The sequence below is a fragment of the Haliotis rufescens genome, unplaced genomic scaffold (genome assembly GCF_023055435.1).
Source record: "Haliotis rufescens isolate VD_foot unplaced genomic scaffold, xgHalRufe1.0.p SCAF_10, whole genome shotgun sequence".
Taxonomy (NCBI): Eukaryota; Metazoa; Mollusca; class Gastropoda; order Lepetellida; family Haliotidae; genus Haliotis; species Haliotis rufescens.
The window spans coordinates 930826-948688 of record NW_025963780.1 but is presented as its reverse complement, the minus strand read 5'-3'; the positions used below and the strand labels follow the sequence as shown (position 1 = coordinate 948688).

The following is a 17863-nucleotide window of genomic DNA, read 5'->3' as shown; positions in this document are numbered from 1 at the left end:
TGATATAAATTGTTTCATTAGATTTATCCAAAACGACAAGATCAGTTGTCAGTACCTTGAATTTCTTGTTTCGTCCAATCAACAACACCACAAAAAGAATGGGAAAGGACGGGTACAGCATAAGTATTTGTGGCTTTGACTTTATTTCGAGTCTATTCTGGAGAACCTACATCCCTAAGTACGTATAGGCCTGACCTTCCACAATACAGTCACTACCTCCTCCCCTAAGAAAACTGACGGATCCTCCCTACTTCTATAGTGTCACGTTATTGAAAGAAAGGGTATGACTTACCACATTATTTATGTGACTCTATCCAAACTATATTCTTGTAATAAAGAAAACAATTTAAAATAGATAAAAATGAAAACACACTGTGTGTAGAGCAAATATTATGTGTCACCAACATGTTTTAGTCTTACAATCATAATATCTGATTAAATTTGTATTTTCTATTTTCTTTCTATGACTATTTGTTATGTTTCGTAACTGTAATCTGATACTCCGTGATGTAATTTGAATACTGTTCGAGGCGGTGATTTAGAATGTGAATTATCATCATGATGCATGAAGTTTGAATTTCATCTGTACGTGACGGTTGTCTAACATGCTCTTGTACAATGTACTTGGCATAAAATACATTGACAGATGGAATGAATGCTTTTTATTCAGTGAAGGTAATTGCATTTGTTGCACATCTTCATAATGAACAATCCCATGTCTTACTTTTAATCAATATAATATTGTTTTATATTGTTATCTGATCAGTTTGATGTGGCATGTTCACATCGGTTTAGACTCCTTGGCACACTCCTGTGTAGGAATCCAGGTTTTCAATTCGTGTGACAACAAGCTGATAGTCCCTAGGTCCATGGAAATATTCTTGATATTCGTCTATACGATGTTGGGTAACTGGCAGAAAGAATGTCCACTGAAATTGTTTGAAAAGTAGTTATTAGACAGAGAACATTTTCTTCACAACATCAACCATCACACGATATATTATTATTATAATTATTGAAAAACACAACCTATATTTCCCAATCATTCGAGAATAATCGTGAAGTTTCGACAGTGATTTTCCCGCTTTCCTTAAAGCATGTTGTCTGTTACTGCATTAAGTCTTTAAAAGGCATTTAGAAGTGATACACATAAGAAAGAGAATGCTTACTCCTTCATCAGGTGAATTCATCACTTTATCATCATTCACCTGATGAAGGAGTACGCACATACTCCGAAAGGTTGTGTTCCTCATAATAAAGAAGTTGACATCCATATATTCTCTTCTTTCTATGACTGCATGGCCCTGATGTAACATAGCAAACGCCAATTACAACAGAGTCAAAATTATAATAAAAGGAAGGCCAAGACAAACTGCTACCTTGATAACATATGTTCATGGGATAGTTATAACACATGTGTTTTGATTAACAAATTGATGCGGTAGTTCTACCACATACTACTGCTTTAGTTATGCATCATCATAAAATAAGGAAACGTGTTGAGGAGAGATTTACCTTTACCGGATACTCGGCAAGAGTTCTGAAACATGCCAATTGCTGGCCGTTGTTTATGATGTCTACTTGTCTCTCAACCGTCCATTTAATCATGTCGTTGTATTCAAGTGTTGACAAGCCTGAACGGAACACGCAATGAGATCATTGAGATGGTACTCATAACGTATTATTCCTTTTCTAACACGCTGATGTAATACAAATTGCATTTCATCAAGTATTACAATATTAACAAACTACAGTATGGGATATCTTCATATCGCAGGTAAGAAACGAAACTGTGAGAAATACAAGAGTAAGGGTTTGGGTCAGTTGGGTCCATCGTTGCTTATACCTAGCGAAATATCCTCGAAAACTTTAAGCAAATAAGACAGGAAGCCAATTAAACAGGATTAAGAAAACATAGGCGAATGTTGACTGATTCTGTTAGTTTTCAACAACCTCCATGACTTCAAAGAAAACTAACATAAACAGTGTCGTCACTGATTTTTAGTGATCTATTCGTATAATTGTCACCACTATTGTGCCTTTTACACCCAATGGAATCTGTTTCTGCAGACAATTGAGGCTTCTTGTTCTTAGGTGTTTTATATTAACACATCAGTCAATCCTTTGATTGACAAGCTTAGTGCCCTCAACTCGCACAATATTCATACAGAAGTAGGTGCCTGTTTGTAAGGAGGTGTGGGAACTTAATGTAGAGGTCAGCGTGTCTATTTTGCTTTCCTCAGAGCGAGGTACATGTATGTTCTCTCGGATTTGCTATAAGAAACCAATATCATAAGTTATATATATATACGTTCATGCTTGTTATATAAACGAGATCATAAACAATGATTCTGTATTTGTGGAGAATATTTCTCTTCTTCTATTTCTACAGTTTTTTACCTTTCACAGGAAATGTCACTTTGCCCATCAGAAGGTCACGATTCCCGAAAGATGACGCAAGCATATCCTTTGTCATGTTGACACCGAGCTCCTGGGCGAAGTCACTGTCGTAGTAGAGGGATGTGACATTGAACTCATATCCTTTGCTTGATAGAAAGCCTGTCAACTGGGGCCAACTGCATGCTTTCTCAACGTCAAGAACTGAAAGATGCAGCAAATTCAAGATTCAATAAATAAATTATCATACAACTCAAATGTCTTACCATCAAGTCATGTTTGGAAGAATTATATATCCTCCATACATGCTAGGTAAATACTGGTCTTAGAATCTACTATCGGAAATTTTGAAAACAACACTTGTCTATTCTCCATGTTTTACTGAAAAACAATTGCATATACCTTGCATTGCAGGGAAAATATTACCATGCAGACATTAAGTGTTTATATATTGAGAAGTCAAAATGTTATACACAACTTCTTTTACTGACCAAGACTCTTAAAGGCAGAGTGTGATTGGGGAATAGCGGCTATCTATCACCTCAAAAGCAGATGCTTCAGGCAAAGGGGTCTCACCAGCCTTGGCTTGTTGCTCTTCTAGAAGGAAAACTCCCATCCATGGGAAAGACTAAGGGACATCCAGTGTTTTATTTTGCCTTTCCCTTGTATCTATCAGCAAGACGTTGCATGGACAACAGCTGATAACTCCAGGGCCCAGTCCCACAAAGCAAACTAAGCACTTCGACTGTCGTAACTGTATGTTAAAGTATGGGAGTTACAATCACCTTTAGCTTCAAGATCTCTTTGTGGAACGGGGTCCAGCATTGCCTCACAGTGATGGCACAACCTGGGAAGCAGGTGTCTACCGGTGATAAGTCTTGCTTGATTGGTGTAGAATGTAACACCAAGGCCAGCTTCCGATTGTGGGAGGTATCAATGTGTTGTGATCTGACCAGCCCTACCAGTGGACATGGCCATGCTACAGGAGCTGATCAAGCCAGAAAGAACACCGCCGACTTTGCTGACAAGAACTCAATGCCCAGAATGATAAAACCTGGCAAGAGTGGAGTGGACAGACTTCTGACCCTCCGACTCGTCACGTCCCACTGGCCTCATCAGGCTGCACGATCATAACCTCTGCTCCACACAGGAGGCAAAACAACGAGGTCCAGTTCTACGATCTGCTCCAGACCGTCATCAAGGGGGTCACCATTGAAGAACAGCTGTTAATGCTTGGCGACTCTAATGAAAGAGAGGGTACTGACCTTGAATTCCGGCCCTGTTGTGAGGGACACTACGAATTGGCAAGATGGATGAAAATATACTTCTCATGCTGGTCACACAACCACTGCCTGTGTAGCACTTATTCTTTGTTAGACTAAGCTTCAGCACAAGGTGTTCTAGTCCAAGTACTGGCCTTCATCATTCTTTTACATCTTTGTACCTCAGCGCCGAGTGAAACACAAACCATTACTTGATCAGATTTCAGCGAAAGAGGATGCACCACACTACGCTAGAGGGAACGACTCATAAAGATGTCAGCAATATCTCACACCAGCAGGGAGTGAACTCCTTTACTGGTACCTTGAATGATTATATGGCCACAGAGCCTCCACAGTGAGATGCCAAGATGCCAAGTCACTCTCCATGACGCTTCAGTCTCAGCCTTTGGGAAGAAGCAGGGCAAAACGCATGGTTGGCTGAAAGCTCGCTCGTGTGAAATGCAGGGTGGATTCAGGGTAGCATGACCAACAGACAACATGAGCTTCTCAATCAACAGCTGCAGGAAAAATACAGAAAGCAAAATACGCCAATCTATGTCACATTCATAGACCTCACAAAAACCTTCGACCTTGTGAGCCGAGATTGGCTCCTCTGTATTTTGATGTAACAAATAAGATAAGAACCGTGTAAAGTAAGCAATACTGCATCTTTTCTTTAAAATATATACCAAACGACCTTGTCATTGATGGTTAATTCCTTAAAACCTGCCAAGATGACCATTTAACATTACCAACTGGCATATGATGACGGTAGGTATACACTCCTAGTGTAAACATACGTTTATTTATATATAATGACAATTAAAGCAAATTGTTAAGTCAACTTACCAAGAATAATTCGTGGATTCCCGAGTTCCTGTTCAACAAAATACAATTGTTTTAAACAAATAACTGTGATACTACATTTGCTAAATATTTTGCATATTCTTACGAATAATTTGCTTATCCATGTTACATACAATAAATGAAATCATTTTACAAAACCTGTTCAAGTGTTCGTTTGTTTTGCATTGAGTAAGTGAGTGTGTGAGTTGAGAGAAAATCCCGAAGGTGATGCAAAAATTAAAACATATGTTGTTGCGACTATATATTTATGGTAATATATAGACGATGTAATTGTAGTGTATTGGGTGATCGATGTTGTGCTTTGGATTATGACTTGTTCGCAATAAATGTACAACCTTGAATGAAAAAAGGACATCGATGTCAGATAGATCTTTCACTGTCTCCTGAATGTCCAGTATATCCGCTGTCTCATTCTTCCCTTCCTTAGGGGGCAGGAAGATGTCCACTTGGTATAGAAGGGCGTCTCTACCCTCATCAGCGCTGAGAACCAACAGGGGGAGACGCGAGAGGGTGATGATACCAGCGACGAGCAGCAGCATTGTTGCAAATCCTTATGAACAGGCAAAAAAGAGGCTTCGTGAGGCACGTATTTAAGCTCTGATGAAAATCAAACATCTCTTAGTTGACAATTGCTGCAATTCAACTGAGATACTTCACTATCAGATCAAAGGTGCCGACTGACCATCGCGCTGTTCCAATAACCTCCCCTTTGGGCTGAGCTATCTTTGTTTACGTCATTCTTTCATTACTGTCAACCAAGATAGCGCATTTACAACTCTTGTTGAAAATTCGAAAGATATTACCTGGGAAGAAATAACTACGGCAAGATGATGTCAACCATATGTCATGCTACAAGGTTATCGCAAACATATTCAAACCACTTTAATATTGTCCATGCCACAGCAGTCCTAAAAAATATTTTCAGAGGCGAGCCTTGGTGCTGTAGGTGTCTGGTGTCTCTGGACGAAAGAATGAGCAATTCTTTCATAACCAGGCCACGCGTGCATCATTTGCTCAGCGTACGGCATTTAGCAATATCCTGCACTCAAACGCTTCCTCCACCCATGCAATGTTCACGTGAATGAATCAACAAAACCCGTCTATGCTAAAAGGAGAGTTCCTTCTACAAATCCGACTATGTCATGACTGCTAAACACACGCATTTTAGACATAGACCAGATGTTGAATATCCTGTCAATGTTGTGTCAATAAAAAGTTATCATATGACGTGTTAGTAAATTGTAGAATGTATGTGGTCTATATAAGTCCTAAATTGTTCATCGTATTCATAAATCATCTTGTATCCTTGTCAAAAAAGAATGGTTGAGTAGGTATATTTGTTCCAAAAGACACGCCTAACGTCTTCGCTCTAATCTTTGCCGGTGATTTATTTTTCTCCGCCCTGAAGGCGGGGAAGTATTGGGCTTAGTTTTATTTTGACTGAAGGAGATCGCCATTTTTGTTTCTCTGAAGAATTATGAGTTTTTAAATTAATGAAATGAGAGTGACTTAATCTGGACATATTTTAACCAATCGCCTGTCACATTCTGAGACAAAGTGACGTTTCGTAAATGTAGATAACGCATGCAATTTGTTCATTTTGTTTTTAAAAGAGCTAAACATGTTTTGGGGAAATATATTTCATTTCGCCGTTAACCGGTTATTATTTTGTAAGAATAAATTATTGCGCATTGAGGATTATCTCCTTTAGCTATAGGCGTAGTATAGAGTTTTATCACGCCCTGACCTTACAATGTTTTACATCGTATCTTATTCAAGCTGTTTCACAGTGGGTGAGTGATTATCTCCCTTACCCACACTTCCTCTGCAATGTATCGTATGTTATTCAGGCAGCCAGCGAGAAAGGTTCGAGGGAGGAATTCAGTTCAAGCTTGTAACGCGCAAACAGGCAATGATGCAACAACTTTAATCTATCAATGGAAACTGATCGACATAACAATGTTCATTTTATTTTGACACTCCAACTATGGACAAATTTTAAAAGTTGCTACAGACCAAAGAAAAAGAAGTTTTATTCAAGTGTTGAGACATGCCAAAGAGATAAAATCATGTATGTTATATTTTAGCATGCAGTTAATATATTATAATACAAATGATTGTTTGGGGGGTCGATGACCTTACACTGAATAAATATTTCTCTCTGTCTAAATGTGGATCTAACACGTCCCATTTTAATTCTGGAAACCAAAAAGTCCAGAAACTCTACGGTCTTTGCCCAGTCTCGGTTAAAGATGCTGTTTTCATGGGAACATACCAAGGAAGAAAAAATGAAAAAAAAATTGTTCAAAAACTTAACTTAACTTAAAACTTAAAAACAAAAAAATTAGACTATGTCGCCCATGGGCAGGCCCATGGGCGAAGTCTGGCCCATGGGTAGGCCCATGGGCAGGCCCATGGGCGAGTATATGTTCTTAGAAGTTTCATGTCACATAATTTAACAAATGTTAACTTAATTCAACTATTTTACGGCGTTATTAAAATATTTCGCCCATGTTTTCGTCAGTCCCTTTAAAGCATCAACTAAATGTGTGCAAAGTATATTGTATCATGTGAAATATACTTTATATTATATTATTACATTACTATTTAAAAAGGGCATTTGGTTGGATGATTCCTTTATAGAAGTTCTACAAATTTCACCTGTTTTACATATTGTAGCGATCTTTAATGAACCCGGCCTTACCGCTCAAAACGTTTTGACAGTTTATCATACGAATTCATGTGCGTGTACTCCAATTCATTGGAGTTATTTTCCACAACATTAAATTTTAGTTAGTTTCTATTTCATTTCCCATTTTATGTCCCGTTGATACATCACACTGGGCAATTACGTGACACTAGGTATGCAATATACAGGTACGCGTGCGCGTATTTTTATGAAAAAAACTATTCGTCTTTTATTGCATAACGTTTGGCTGAATATCTTACATTCTAACGAAATCTCGAAATAATTATTTAACTACAGGCGGTGTCGAACTGACCAGTGGGAATTTTGTTTCAATGCGATTGAGGAAAACGTGAGAGAATATTGTGACACTAAAGCAACTTTTAACTGCATTGTCACTTTTGGTATGAAAATGGTAACAGTTCAGAAAAAACAACAGCCTTCTTATGATAATTCTCATTAGTATGTTGTATCTAATTACAGTGTCGGCCTTATTTACAGGTGATTCTACAATACCTGCTCTCGGTCAATTACGATCTACCACACCACGCGTGAATAAACAGTTATGCAGGTGTTGCTGTGGGCAAATACCTAGCCTGAAAATGTTTATTTTTTGTGGATACATGTTTTACAAATGTTCGTTGATATGTGTATACATTAAGCACAAAGACAAAAAAAATGTTTATGAAAGATGAATTAGTGCCTTGATATATTCATTGAGATGTGTATCATCGTTTAATGGGGTCATTTAATAAACGTATGTTTGGAGAAGATATCAAAGGAGCCGCCCAATATACACAGTGTCGTCCGGTGAACTACCACCCCACCCTGTCCATAAGAGTTATGTAATCGGTACACAAATATATTTGATGCGGTGTCAGTAAGGAAGGAGTTTGAATTACGTCCGCCACTGGCCACAGAAATCCTCAAAGTATACGACAATCAACAAGGTCAATGCCGTACTAATTACCTAGTGACGCACGTAACAACGACTGTCAATAGGGAAAATGGTGAAAACAAATTGAAAAAGATTTTAATAAAACATTATTGTACTAAATAACTTGCAAAAGCGGTGCCCAAAATTGTTTGACCGTGTAATGTGTGTTGTAAACTGACGAATAGCAAGTAATTGTCATGCTGTACGCATGGTTCCATATACAAATTCAGTTATACAACCGGTATGAAACTGAGAACTGAGATGCCAAGTACAACCTGCATTCACACACGGAAGCAATATACTTGTGTATATGCCCCTCTTCTCTGAAAAATGTATCACTAAAGTATTTGCATTGTAATAAATATAGTAATGATAAAACTTGGTAATTTGGTAGGTCTCCGACAGATATCATTTTCAGTTTTTTTACACCTTTGATTGATACGGATTACGTACCTGTAGTCTAGTCACTGTCTCTAATGTATCTGCTTGTTAGAAATTTCAAATGTCCTGTTATAGAACTGTTCCTTAAATAAGGCAGTTTCTTTTATCGGGTATAAATAGTTGATTCGTCTTGTCACGCAGTCATTTTTACTTGATCGAATGATTTCCACAAAAACTTACGGGAGAGAGTTTTGGATTTTATTATGTAGAAGAAGAAGAAGAAAAAAGAAAAAAAAGAAGAAAATTGTTTTATTAAAGTGTCACATGCTGCAGTACTAAATATATGGACATATAAACATTTCATTAAAAAAACAGCACCCGGCTAGTTGGCCTACGAGACACTAATTACATAATGGTACATTTAAAATATATAAAAAAAGAAAGGAAAAATTAGTTGCAACTTTGTATATTACTACACCATCACCCACACCCACACCCACACCCACACCCACACCCACACCCACACCCACATCCACATCCACACCCACACCCACACCCACACCCACACCCACATCCGCATTAAAATCCCGCTCAAAGCATTCAAACAGGTAAGCATACAAACAGGTAAGCATACAGGACGGTCACAGCAAGCAATCTCATACAGGACACTCACAGCAGTCTCATACAGAACACTCACGGCAATCTCATACATGTCATACATCTATACACATATGCGTCCATATACACACAACTTAATTCATCAATCGTGTATACTAACCTACTTGTATAACCAGCATACATACTAACATACCAACCTACATACATACCTATATGCATCAAACATAAATCAATCCGTATTATACATACACAGGTCCATCCATACCTATGTCCGTTCAAACACACCTCAATCCAAATATACTAACACACATCCATACCTATATCCATTCAAACACACCGCAATCCAAATATACTAACACACATACAACCATACATCCATACCTATATTCATCCATACACATATCGATCCATATATACATACACACATACAACCATACCTATATCCATCCATTCACACCTCAGTCCATATATACATATACACATACAACCATACAAGTGTCGTACTGAATACAGTATGAACATACATTAAATACAACAGATGATATAAATGAGAGGCGCTGTGAACTAACGTACATAAACACACCCGCCTACACACCTACGTGCATATATAAGACAATGCATAACATTATGGATGGGATAAAAAGTAATTAAAATAAAAGCTAAGAGTTTATATAAAGTTTACGGCGCCTGTACATTCTGTAGACAAGGGAGGCTAGGGATTTACTTATACATGTAGTATTCATTAGATAACAGGTCTGTTGCAGTAGAGAAAAGGTCGGGAAGGAGGGTTCCAAGGAGGCAATATAATTCCATAAATCATATCTTAGATCAGAATAAAAGTTACATTCAGTTAGAAAGTGGATTTCATCTTCGATTGCTTTAGAGTCACACATTTTACATATCTTACGTTTCTTCCAAGGGGACAGTCGGTCGTGAAAATCTACCGGTCTCTATTTCAAGAGGTAAAGTTCCTGTACGTATTTTGGCGAGTGTACTTCGATAAGATCGGTCCATTATAAGTTGAACATATGGTTCAGTGTTAAGCGAGCCCTTAAAGAGACTATATGTTCTAAGTTTGTTACCGTTTATAAGCCCTCGATCGTCCCACAGCTGACGTAGCCAGTCGTGGTAATCATTGGATATAAGCCAAGTCTTTATGTAGTCCATGTCAGGGGGTGTTAAATTAAATATATCCAAAATAGGTAGTTGCCACGACTTGATAAGTGTAAAAACCTTATTAGTCCATGATTTACGATAATTACGTGACCATAGATGGACTCTACTACTCACTCGAATGTTGTCACAGTTTTGTAGACGATACCATAGTTGTAAAATTTCTAACTTTTGCTTGGTATAAGGCGAAGTCCAACCCATATCCCCTCGAACTGACAAGTTTGATGACTTACAGCCCACTCCGAGAAAGAATCTACATGCTCGATTTTGAGTTTTGTATTTTATTATATACATGTATTGTTAATTGTAGAAGATGCTTACATCACTGTATCTCAGAACGTAAAACTGATAACATTCAAACATGTAATTAGTACACAGTTAATTGTTACATATAATTTCCTGCATATTCCCTTTTGAACAAAAAGCCTACATGTATACTGATATCGGTGTCCACTGTTAAAAGGGTATTAGTGCAGTCAGCCATGGTAAATGGAGAGACAATAATAAGGTGATTATTAATAGTCTGTTGCAGAATATGCGGTATAAGTGTAGTCATTTATACATATACACATTACGCATATACAGATGAAATACACGATATGATACAGTGCCAGAACAAATTAAGATACGGTTGCTATTAAAAATAATTATACGATTATGGATTTAATTAGCATGTTTAAATTTTCAGGCCAACACGGCTGAGATACAGCATCGGCATACTCAACTGGAGTTGTTTTCTGCCGGTCGTAAGTTCATTGTTTGACTGAGCACACTTGTGTCGGGGTTGCGATATTTTCTTCTCTTTGTTGGCAGCCTGCCACCGGCCTGAATTTTGAGAAAGGTCTCAGCATGGGACTGTTAATTACTTCTTAATGATGTCTACAAGCTTACAAACTTGTAGATGTTGGGGCGGTTAGGACCAAACTTTTTCAGCTTAGAGTGTTAGTGGTCCTGGAACCCATAGTGTCAAACAGGTTCTGCACAATACGTCCATCAGATTCTACTGTTCAGCAACATTGTCTATGAATTTCAGAACTCTGGCATGATGTAATAATCAAGGATTTCGAAGGTGAACGAGGGGAAAGGCAGACGCACGTGGATTTACTCTCAGGTTATTATTGTCTGGAGTTCACATTTTTGGGCATTTCATATACTATTTGAACAGAGTTCACCTGCACATGTCCACTTTACTGATACAGGCTGTAACCAAAAATGCAATGAGCCGTAGCTCTTAATCCCTTACAACAACGGTAACAACAACCAGGGTGAGGACACAGTAAGGTTAAACCGTGTTCAACAGACAATCTCAGGTGGCTAACGCCATATCTCCCATCAAGTCAGCTCTGTTTTTAAGCGCATAATTATGTTTTTACATATTGAAATAAAAGGAATTTAAAAAATCATATTTAACAAACCTACACATTACCAAATACAAAACTTTATAACCCTTTCTAGACTTCGTTCCAATTAACCTGGATCATTCATCTCGCTCGCGAAGGTCGTATGCGACTTCAAAGTGAATACGTCTACAGTGTATAGGTAACTTTTAACTGTATCATATATACTCATGATAAGCAATTATTTTCGTTCCTAATTCGAATGAGCACATTCTGAGGCTAAATCTGCAAAAGGACAGATAAAATATTTCTTTGTACAATGCAAACGATACAAACGTAGCGGCTGATAATAGAGACAATGATTTAATAATCTGCAATATATCATTTGTTCTCGTTCAATCTATTGTACATATTGAAGTGATTGTAAAGTTTCAAGGAGCACTAAAATGTTGTGGTATTATGAATGTATTTAGAATATGAATAGCGAAAAACAGTCACCATATCGGATGTACATGTATTATTTGTCTTCCAACACCACGCTTGTGCCGAGGCCCATGGTCATAAAACTAATCGGTCCCATAAAAGGAGCAAATAGTTTCGCAGATACTACTTGCTATGGTTCACTCCCAATTATCAGACGACCTAATCATCAGTCAGACCAGTCAAGTGTGACCTCCTAATTACTGAACTGCACAATACTGTCATACTATGGGCAGAGTAAGCGGCCTCGTTGAGTGATACAGACTAACCAGATTATGATTGTGTTTGTAAGTTGCGTTTAATCTGTGTCGGGTTGCAGTTGTTTTACAAGGCAAGACTAGTGGTAGTTTTTTCAATGAAACCTTTTAGCCATTGAATTTGTTTTGCATTCATTTCATTAAATACATTGTTAGGTAGAATAATAACACGTTATATGGATTAAACATCTCCCTAATCTGAGTATAATCTCACATGTACTCTAAGTACCGTACTATATTACTTTGCGGAGACACTGAGTATAATTTTTGAGTTGGCATTGTATGCTGTCTGAATGACTTTACACAAATCCCTGCATTCAATGGACCCGTGACGATCTTCAACAACCCATTCTTGTCGTAAAAGGGCGACAGCGCTTGTAGTAAGCGGCGACTACCGGGATCGGGTGGTCAGGCTCGCTGACTTGGTCGATGCATGTCATCGTATCCCAATTGCGCGGATCGATGCACATGATGTCAATCACTGAATTGTCTGGTCCAGACTTGATTATTTACAGACCGCCGTCATACAGCTGAAATATTGCTTAGTGCGGCGCAATACAACTAACAAACAAACAAAACTTTCAGGAATTCACAACAATCACTATGACGAGGTATACATATCTTGCAATCAACCTGAATTCAGTTACTGGAATGTCAAACCCGGGCTTGGTTAAAACAAGAATTGCAGTTAGATCCGCTATATGCTGTAGATCTCCTGTAGTCAAGAGATGCAATAGCGAGGCAGAACTATGTCAATTTATGAGGGACAGACAGCTACTCGAACATATATAAACATAGCAGCCAAAGATAAAAATGAAATCATATCATGTACGAAAATAGAAATCATGTCACCACAAAAAGAGAAAGTGTATGAGTACTAAAACTTGCAATAGATATGCATACCCTACGTACACACATGAGTCCCATTCGACAGTCTACAACACACGAATAACTGTCAAACAAGTTTGGATACCCCTTCTGTTCAGGCAAGTTATTTAGTTCAATAATTTTGTATTAAAATCCTTTTCAATTTGTTTTCACCATTTTCCCTATTCCATGCATGTTTATGTTGCTACATCTTATTGCTCATGTTTCCAAGTATTGTAAACACTTTAATGTTTCGCCTTCTTAATCTAACGTTATAACATTTCAGGTAATTGCCATCATCTAATACACAAGAGATGATACCAAGACATATTTTATTCGGTTTTATGGTCTATGCGGTCTTACAATTGATTTTATTAGTCTTTAAATCTTATGTCTAGTAAATATTTTCACAAACAGGGCTGTTAGCTGATATAAGGAATGTAACATCCTGTTGAGGACTGAATACGACGTACGTTAGTCTGGTAACGACGTTTCTACAATTAATATTTTGAATAAGCCGTTAATACGCCAGTTGTGACAGGGATGATGGTATGGTAGCTGTAGCAGACATATTGACAGCCGTTGTTACGTGAGTCACTAGGTTATTAGTACGGCATTGGCCTTGTGGATTGTTACTATACTTTGAGGATTTCTGTGGCCAGTGGCGGACGTAATTCAAACTCCTTCCACACTGACATCGCACCAAATATATTTGTGTACCGATTACATAACTCTTACTGACAGGGTAGGGTGGTAGTTCACGCGAAACGGACGACACTGTGTAAATTGAGCGGCTCCTTTGATATCGCCTCACAACCTACTTTTAATGAATGACCCATTAAACGATGATACACATCAGGATCGCGGAGAAAATACAAGATTCGTTCTCGTTGAATATATATATCAAGGCAAAAATTCATCTTTCATAAACTTTTTGTATCTTTGTGCTTAATATATCCACATATCAACGAAAATATGTAATACATGTATCCACAAAAATATACATGTACAGGCTAGGTATTTGCCAACATCAACACCTGCATAACTGTTGATTCACGCGTGGTGTGGCAGATTCTAATTGACCGACAGCAAGTATTGTAGAATCACCTGTAAATAAGGCCGACACTGTAATTAGACACAACGTACAAATGAGAATATGAGAATTATCATGAGAAGGCTGTTACGTTTTTCTTAACTATTACCATTTTCATACCAAAAGTGACAATGCAGTTAAAAGTTGCTTTATTGTCACAATATTCTCTCAAATTTTCCTCAATCGCATTGAAACATAATTCCTACTGGTCAGTTCGACATCGCTTGTACATAAATAATTATTTCGAGATTTCGTTAGAATGTAAGATATTCAGCCAAACGTTATGCAATAAAAGACGAATAGTTTCTTTCCATTAAAATACGCGCACGCGTACCTGTCACGTAATTGCCCAGTGTGATGTATCAACGGGACATAAAATGGGAAATGAAATAGAAACTAACTAAAATTTAATGTTGTGGAAAATAACTCCAATGAAATGGAGTACACGCACATGAATTCGTATGATAAACCGCCAAAACGTTTTGAGAGGTAAGGCCGGGTTCATTAAAGATCGCTACAATATGTAAAACAGGTGAAATTTGTAGAACTTCTATAAAGGAAACATCCAACCAAATGCCCTTTTTAAATAGAAATGTAATGATATAATATAAAGTATATTTCACATGATACAATAAACTTTGCACACAGTTAGTTGATGGGCAAAACCTTTTTCTCGGCCATGGGCGAAATATTTCAATATCGCTATAAAATCGTTGAAATACGTTAAAATGAGTTAAATTTTGTGTCATGATACTTGAATAAATACATTTAAATGTATTTGCGAAACAAAAACATGAGTTTTGAGTAAAGGAACGTATTCTCGCCCATGGGCCAAACCTTTTTCTCGCCCATGGGCGAAATATTTCAATATCGCTATAAAATCGTTGAATTAAGTTAAAATGAATTAAATTTTGTGTCATGATACTTGAATGAATACATTAAATGTATTTGCGAAAGAAAAAAATGAGTTTTAAGTAAAGGAACATATTCTCGCCCATGGGCCAAACCTTTTTCACGCTAATCGGCGAAATATTTCAATATCGTTATAAAATCGTTGAATTAAGTTAAAATGAGTTAAATTTTGTGTCATGATACTTGAATGAATACATTAAATGTATTTGCGAAACAAAAAAATGAGTTTTAAGTAAAGGAACATATTCTCGCCCATTGGCCTGCCCATGGGCCAAACCTTTTTCTCGCCCATGGGCGAAATATTTCAATATCTCTATAAAATCGTTGAATTAAGTTAAAATGAGTTAAATTTTGTGTCATGATACTTGAATGAATACATTTAATGTATTTGCGTAACAAAAAAATGAGTTTTAAGTAAAGGAACATATTCTCGCCCATTGGCCTGCCCATGGGCCAAACCTTTTTCTCGCCCATGGGCGAAATATTTCAATATCTCTATAAAATCGTTGAATTAAGTTAAAATGAGTTAAATTTTGTGTCATGATACTTGAATGAATACATTTAATGTATTTGCGTAACAAAAACATGAGTTTTAAGTAAAGGAACATATTCTCGCCCATGGGCCACACTTCGCCCATGGGCCTGCCCATGGGTGACATAGTCTAAATATTGAGTTTTTGAACAATATTTTTTTCATTTTTTCTTCCTTGGTATGTTCCCATGAAAACAGCATCTTTAATTTTGTAAATACCTTTAACCGAGACTTGGCAAAAACCGTAGAGTTTCTGGACTTTTGGGTTTCAAGAATTAAAATGGGACGTGTTAATTCTGCAATTATTTACAAATGGCCTGTGGCCAATACGTAACAAAATTATATATCGATTGAACTTACCTTTTCAGCCTGTGGCAGTGTCGACCTGTTGGTAGATATATGTTGGCTGAAGTGTACGTGCTTGTATATATATATATATGTCCATTATGCTAATAGAAAGTTAATTGTCACTTTGATCACGACACGGGTGTAATTAAACTGGTGTTAAATGATATTAATACCAAATGTGTTTATCCTATCAGAAATATGAGGCGTCCCGCACGGATAACACTGGTAACAGATGCTTGCTTGCGCTCTCTCTCTCTCTCTCTCTCTCTCTCCCTCTCTCTCCCATCTCTCTCTCTCTCTCTCTCTCTCCCTGTCCCTATCTCTCTCTCTCTCTCCCAAAATCATTGTGCGTTGCCAACTGCCACGTCACGGTTTATTTACACAAAAAGCCTCTGATTCCTGCACATGATTGGTAGGCGCAAGTTCAATGATGCTTTCTGTAGGTCAAGGGGTAATGCTGCAGCCAGGGAAACCAAACTCCGAATTGTATTGTGATCATAAGGCATCAATAGTATACGTAGTGCTTGGCCGACAACCATGATTATCCATCATGCGAATTTTTTAACAGTTTAACTTGTCAACTGGTTTTGAATAAACACATAACACATCTGTGTCAGCACTATGAGGTGCGTCCCACACGGAAACGAAGTAATGGTAATTATTTGTTATTGCATGCTTGTCAAATCCAATACATCATCCTGACCCGATGACATGAATGGGTTTTTTAGTCAAGCAAATACACTGCATGTGTTGCGAATCTTTATCACTTTTTCTGTGAATTATGAAGTGTTTTGGTTATCCCTTCAAGTAAACACAGAGTTTGCACATCGCTTTAGTCTCCTTGGCACATTCCTGTGTAAAAACTGTGTATGACTGCAGAATTGCTTCGACCCTACTTTGGCTAATGGGGCGGAGTACACCAGCTGAATTGATTTGACAAACGCGCTTATGCTAGGCAGTAAACATTTTGCTTTACAGGGTTAAATATTAAAACATCATGGTGTGTATAGAGAATGAAGTACGCAGTCTGTATTCCATAACCATACGAGATTATGTAAAACGTCACATCAGTGATCCACCCCATGTCTGTTTTTACATTCTACTGGACACAACATAACACCTTCTTCGATATATGTCACTGTCACCGTACAGCCCGTATAAGCAAAGGTTCGAAGCTTATTGAAAACTCCAAGTTCCACAAAACAAAAGGACATTTCTGGGTGGAACTTGTTTGGACGGCAAATGTCAGGCTGCTTTTGAAAAAAAAAAGCCATTCCCAAGAATTCTCCTGTTCACAAGACTTTTTAAAATCTTTCAAATTGGCAGGAGATGCTAGTGACGTTGGTGCTGGTGCTGTCCTGTTGCAGGAAGATGTGATCAGTTCGGACTACAAACATATTTTGCATTTTTTGTAATCATTTCTCTTAATCATCATTTATAATGTTTATTATTATTTACTGTACTTTTCAGTTTTTTTATACTTTTATTAGCAAAGAAAGTTCTCACTGTGTTCAGACTTTCTTTCCCCAAATGTGGAGAGTGTTATATGGCAGTGTATTTTTTTGTTTAACAGTGATTGTAGCTGTGTTGCATTGTTTCTGTTGGTATTCGGTAAACGCTCATTGCGTTGTGTTTGGACGATGATCAGTCGTCATTAAGTTACTATATTTAGATGCCAGTGTGTTCACTTCCGGTCCTGTATACCGCAGACGGTGA

At 37.6% G+C, this 17863-nt stretch overlaps 1 protein-coding gene across 1 annotated transcript; it reads right to left on the bottom strand.

The window, feature by feature from the left end:
- Positions 1-672: 672 nt before the first annotated feature.
- LOC124145478 lies at positions 673-16211 on the bottom strand. The gene is made up of 6 exons (XM_046515258.2): positions 16160-16211; positions 4862-5076; positions 4509-4536; positions 2401-2601; positions 1516-1634; positions 673-929 (listed from the first exon to the last, which is right to left on the bottom strand). Exons 2-6 carry the CDS (start codon positions 5063-5065, stop codon positions 792-794), a joined length of 690 nt encoding a protein of 229 aa, XP_046371214.2. The 5' UTR covers positions 5066-5076; positions 16160-16211; the 3' UTR covers positions 673-791.
- Between the last annotated feature and the right edge of the window lie 1652 nt (positions 16212-17863).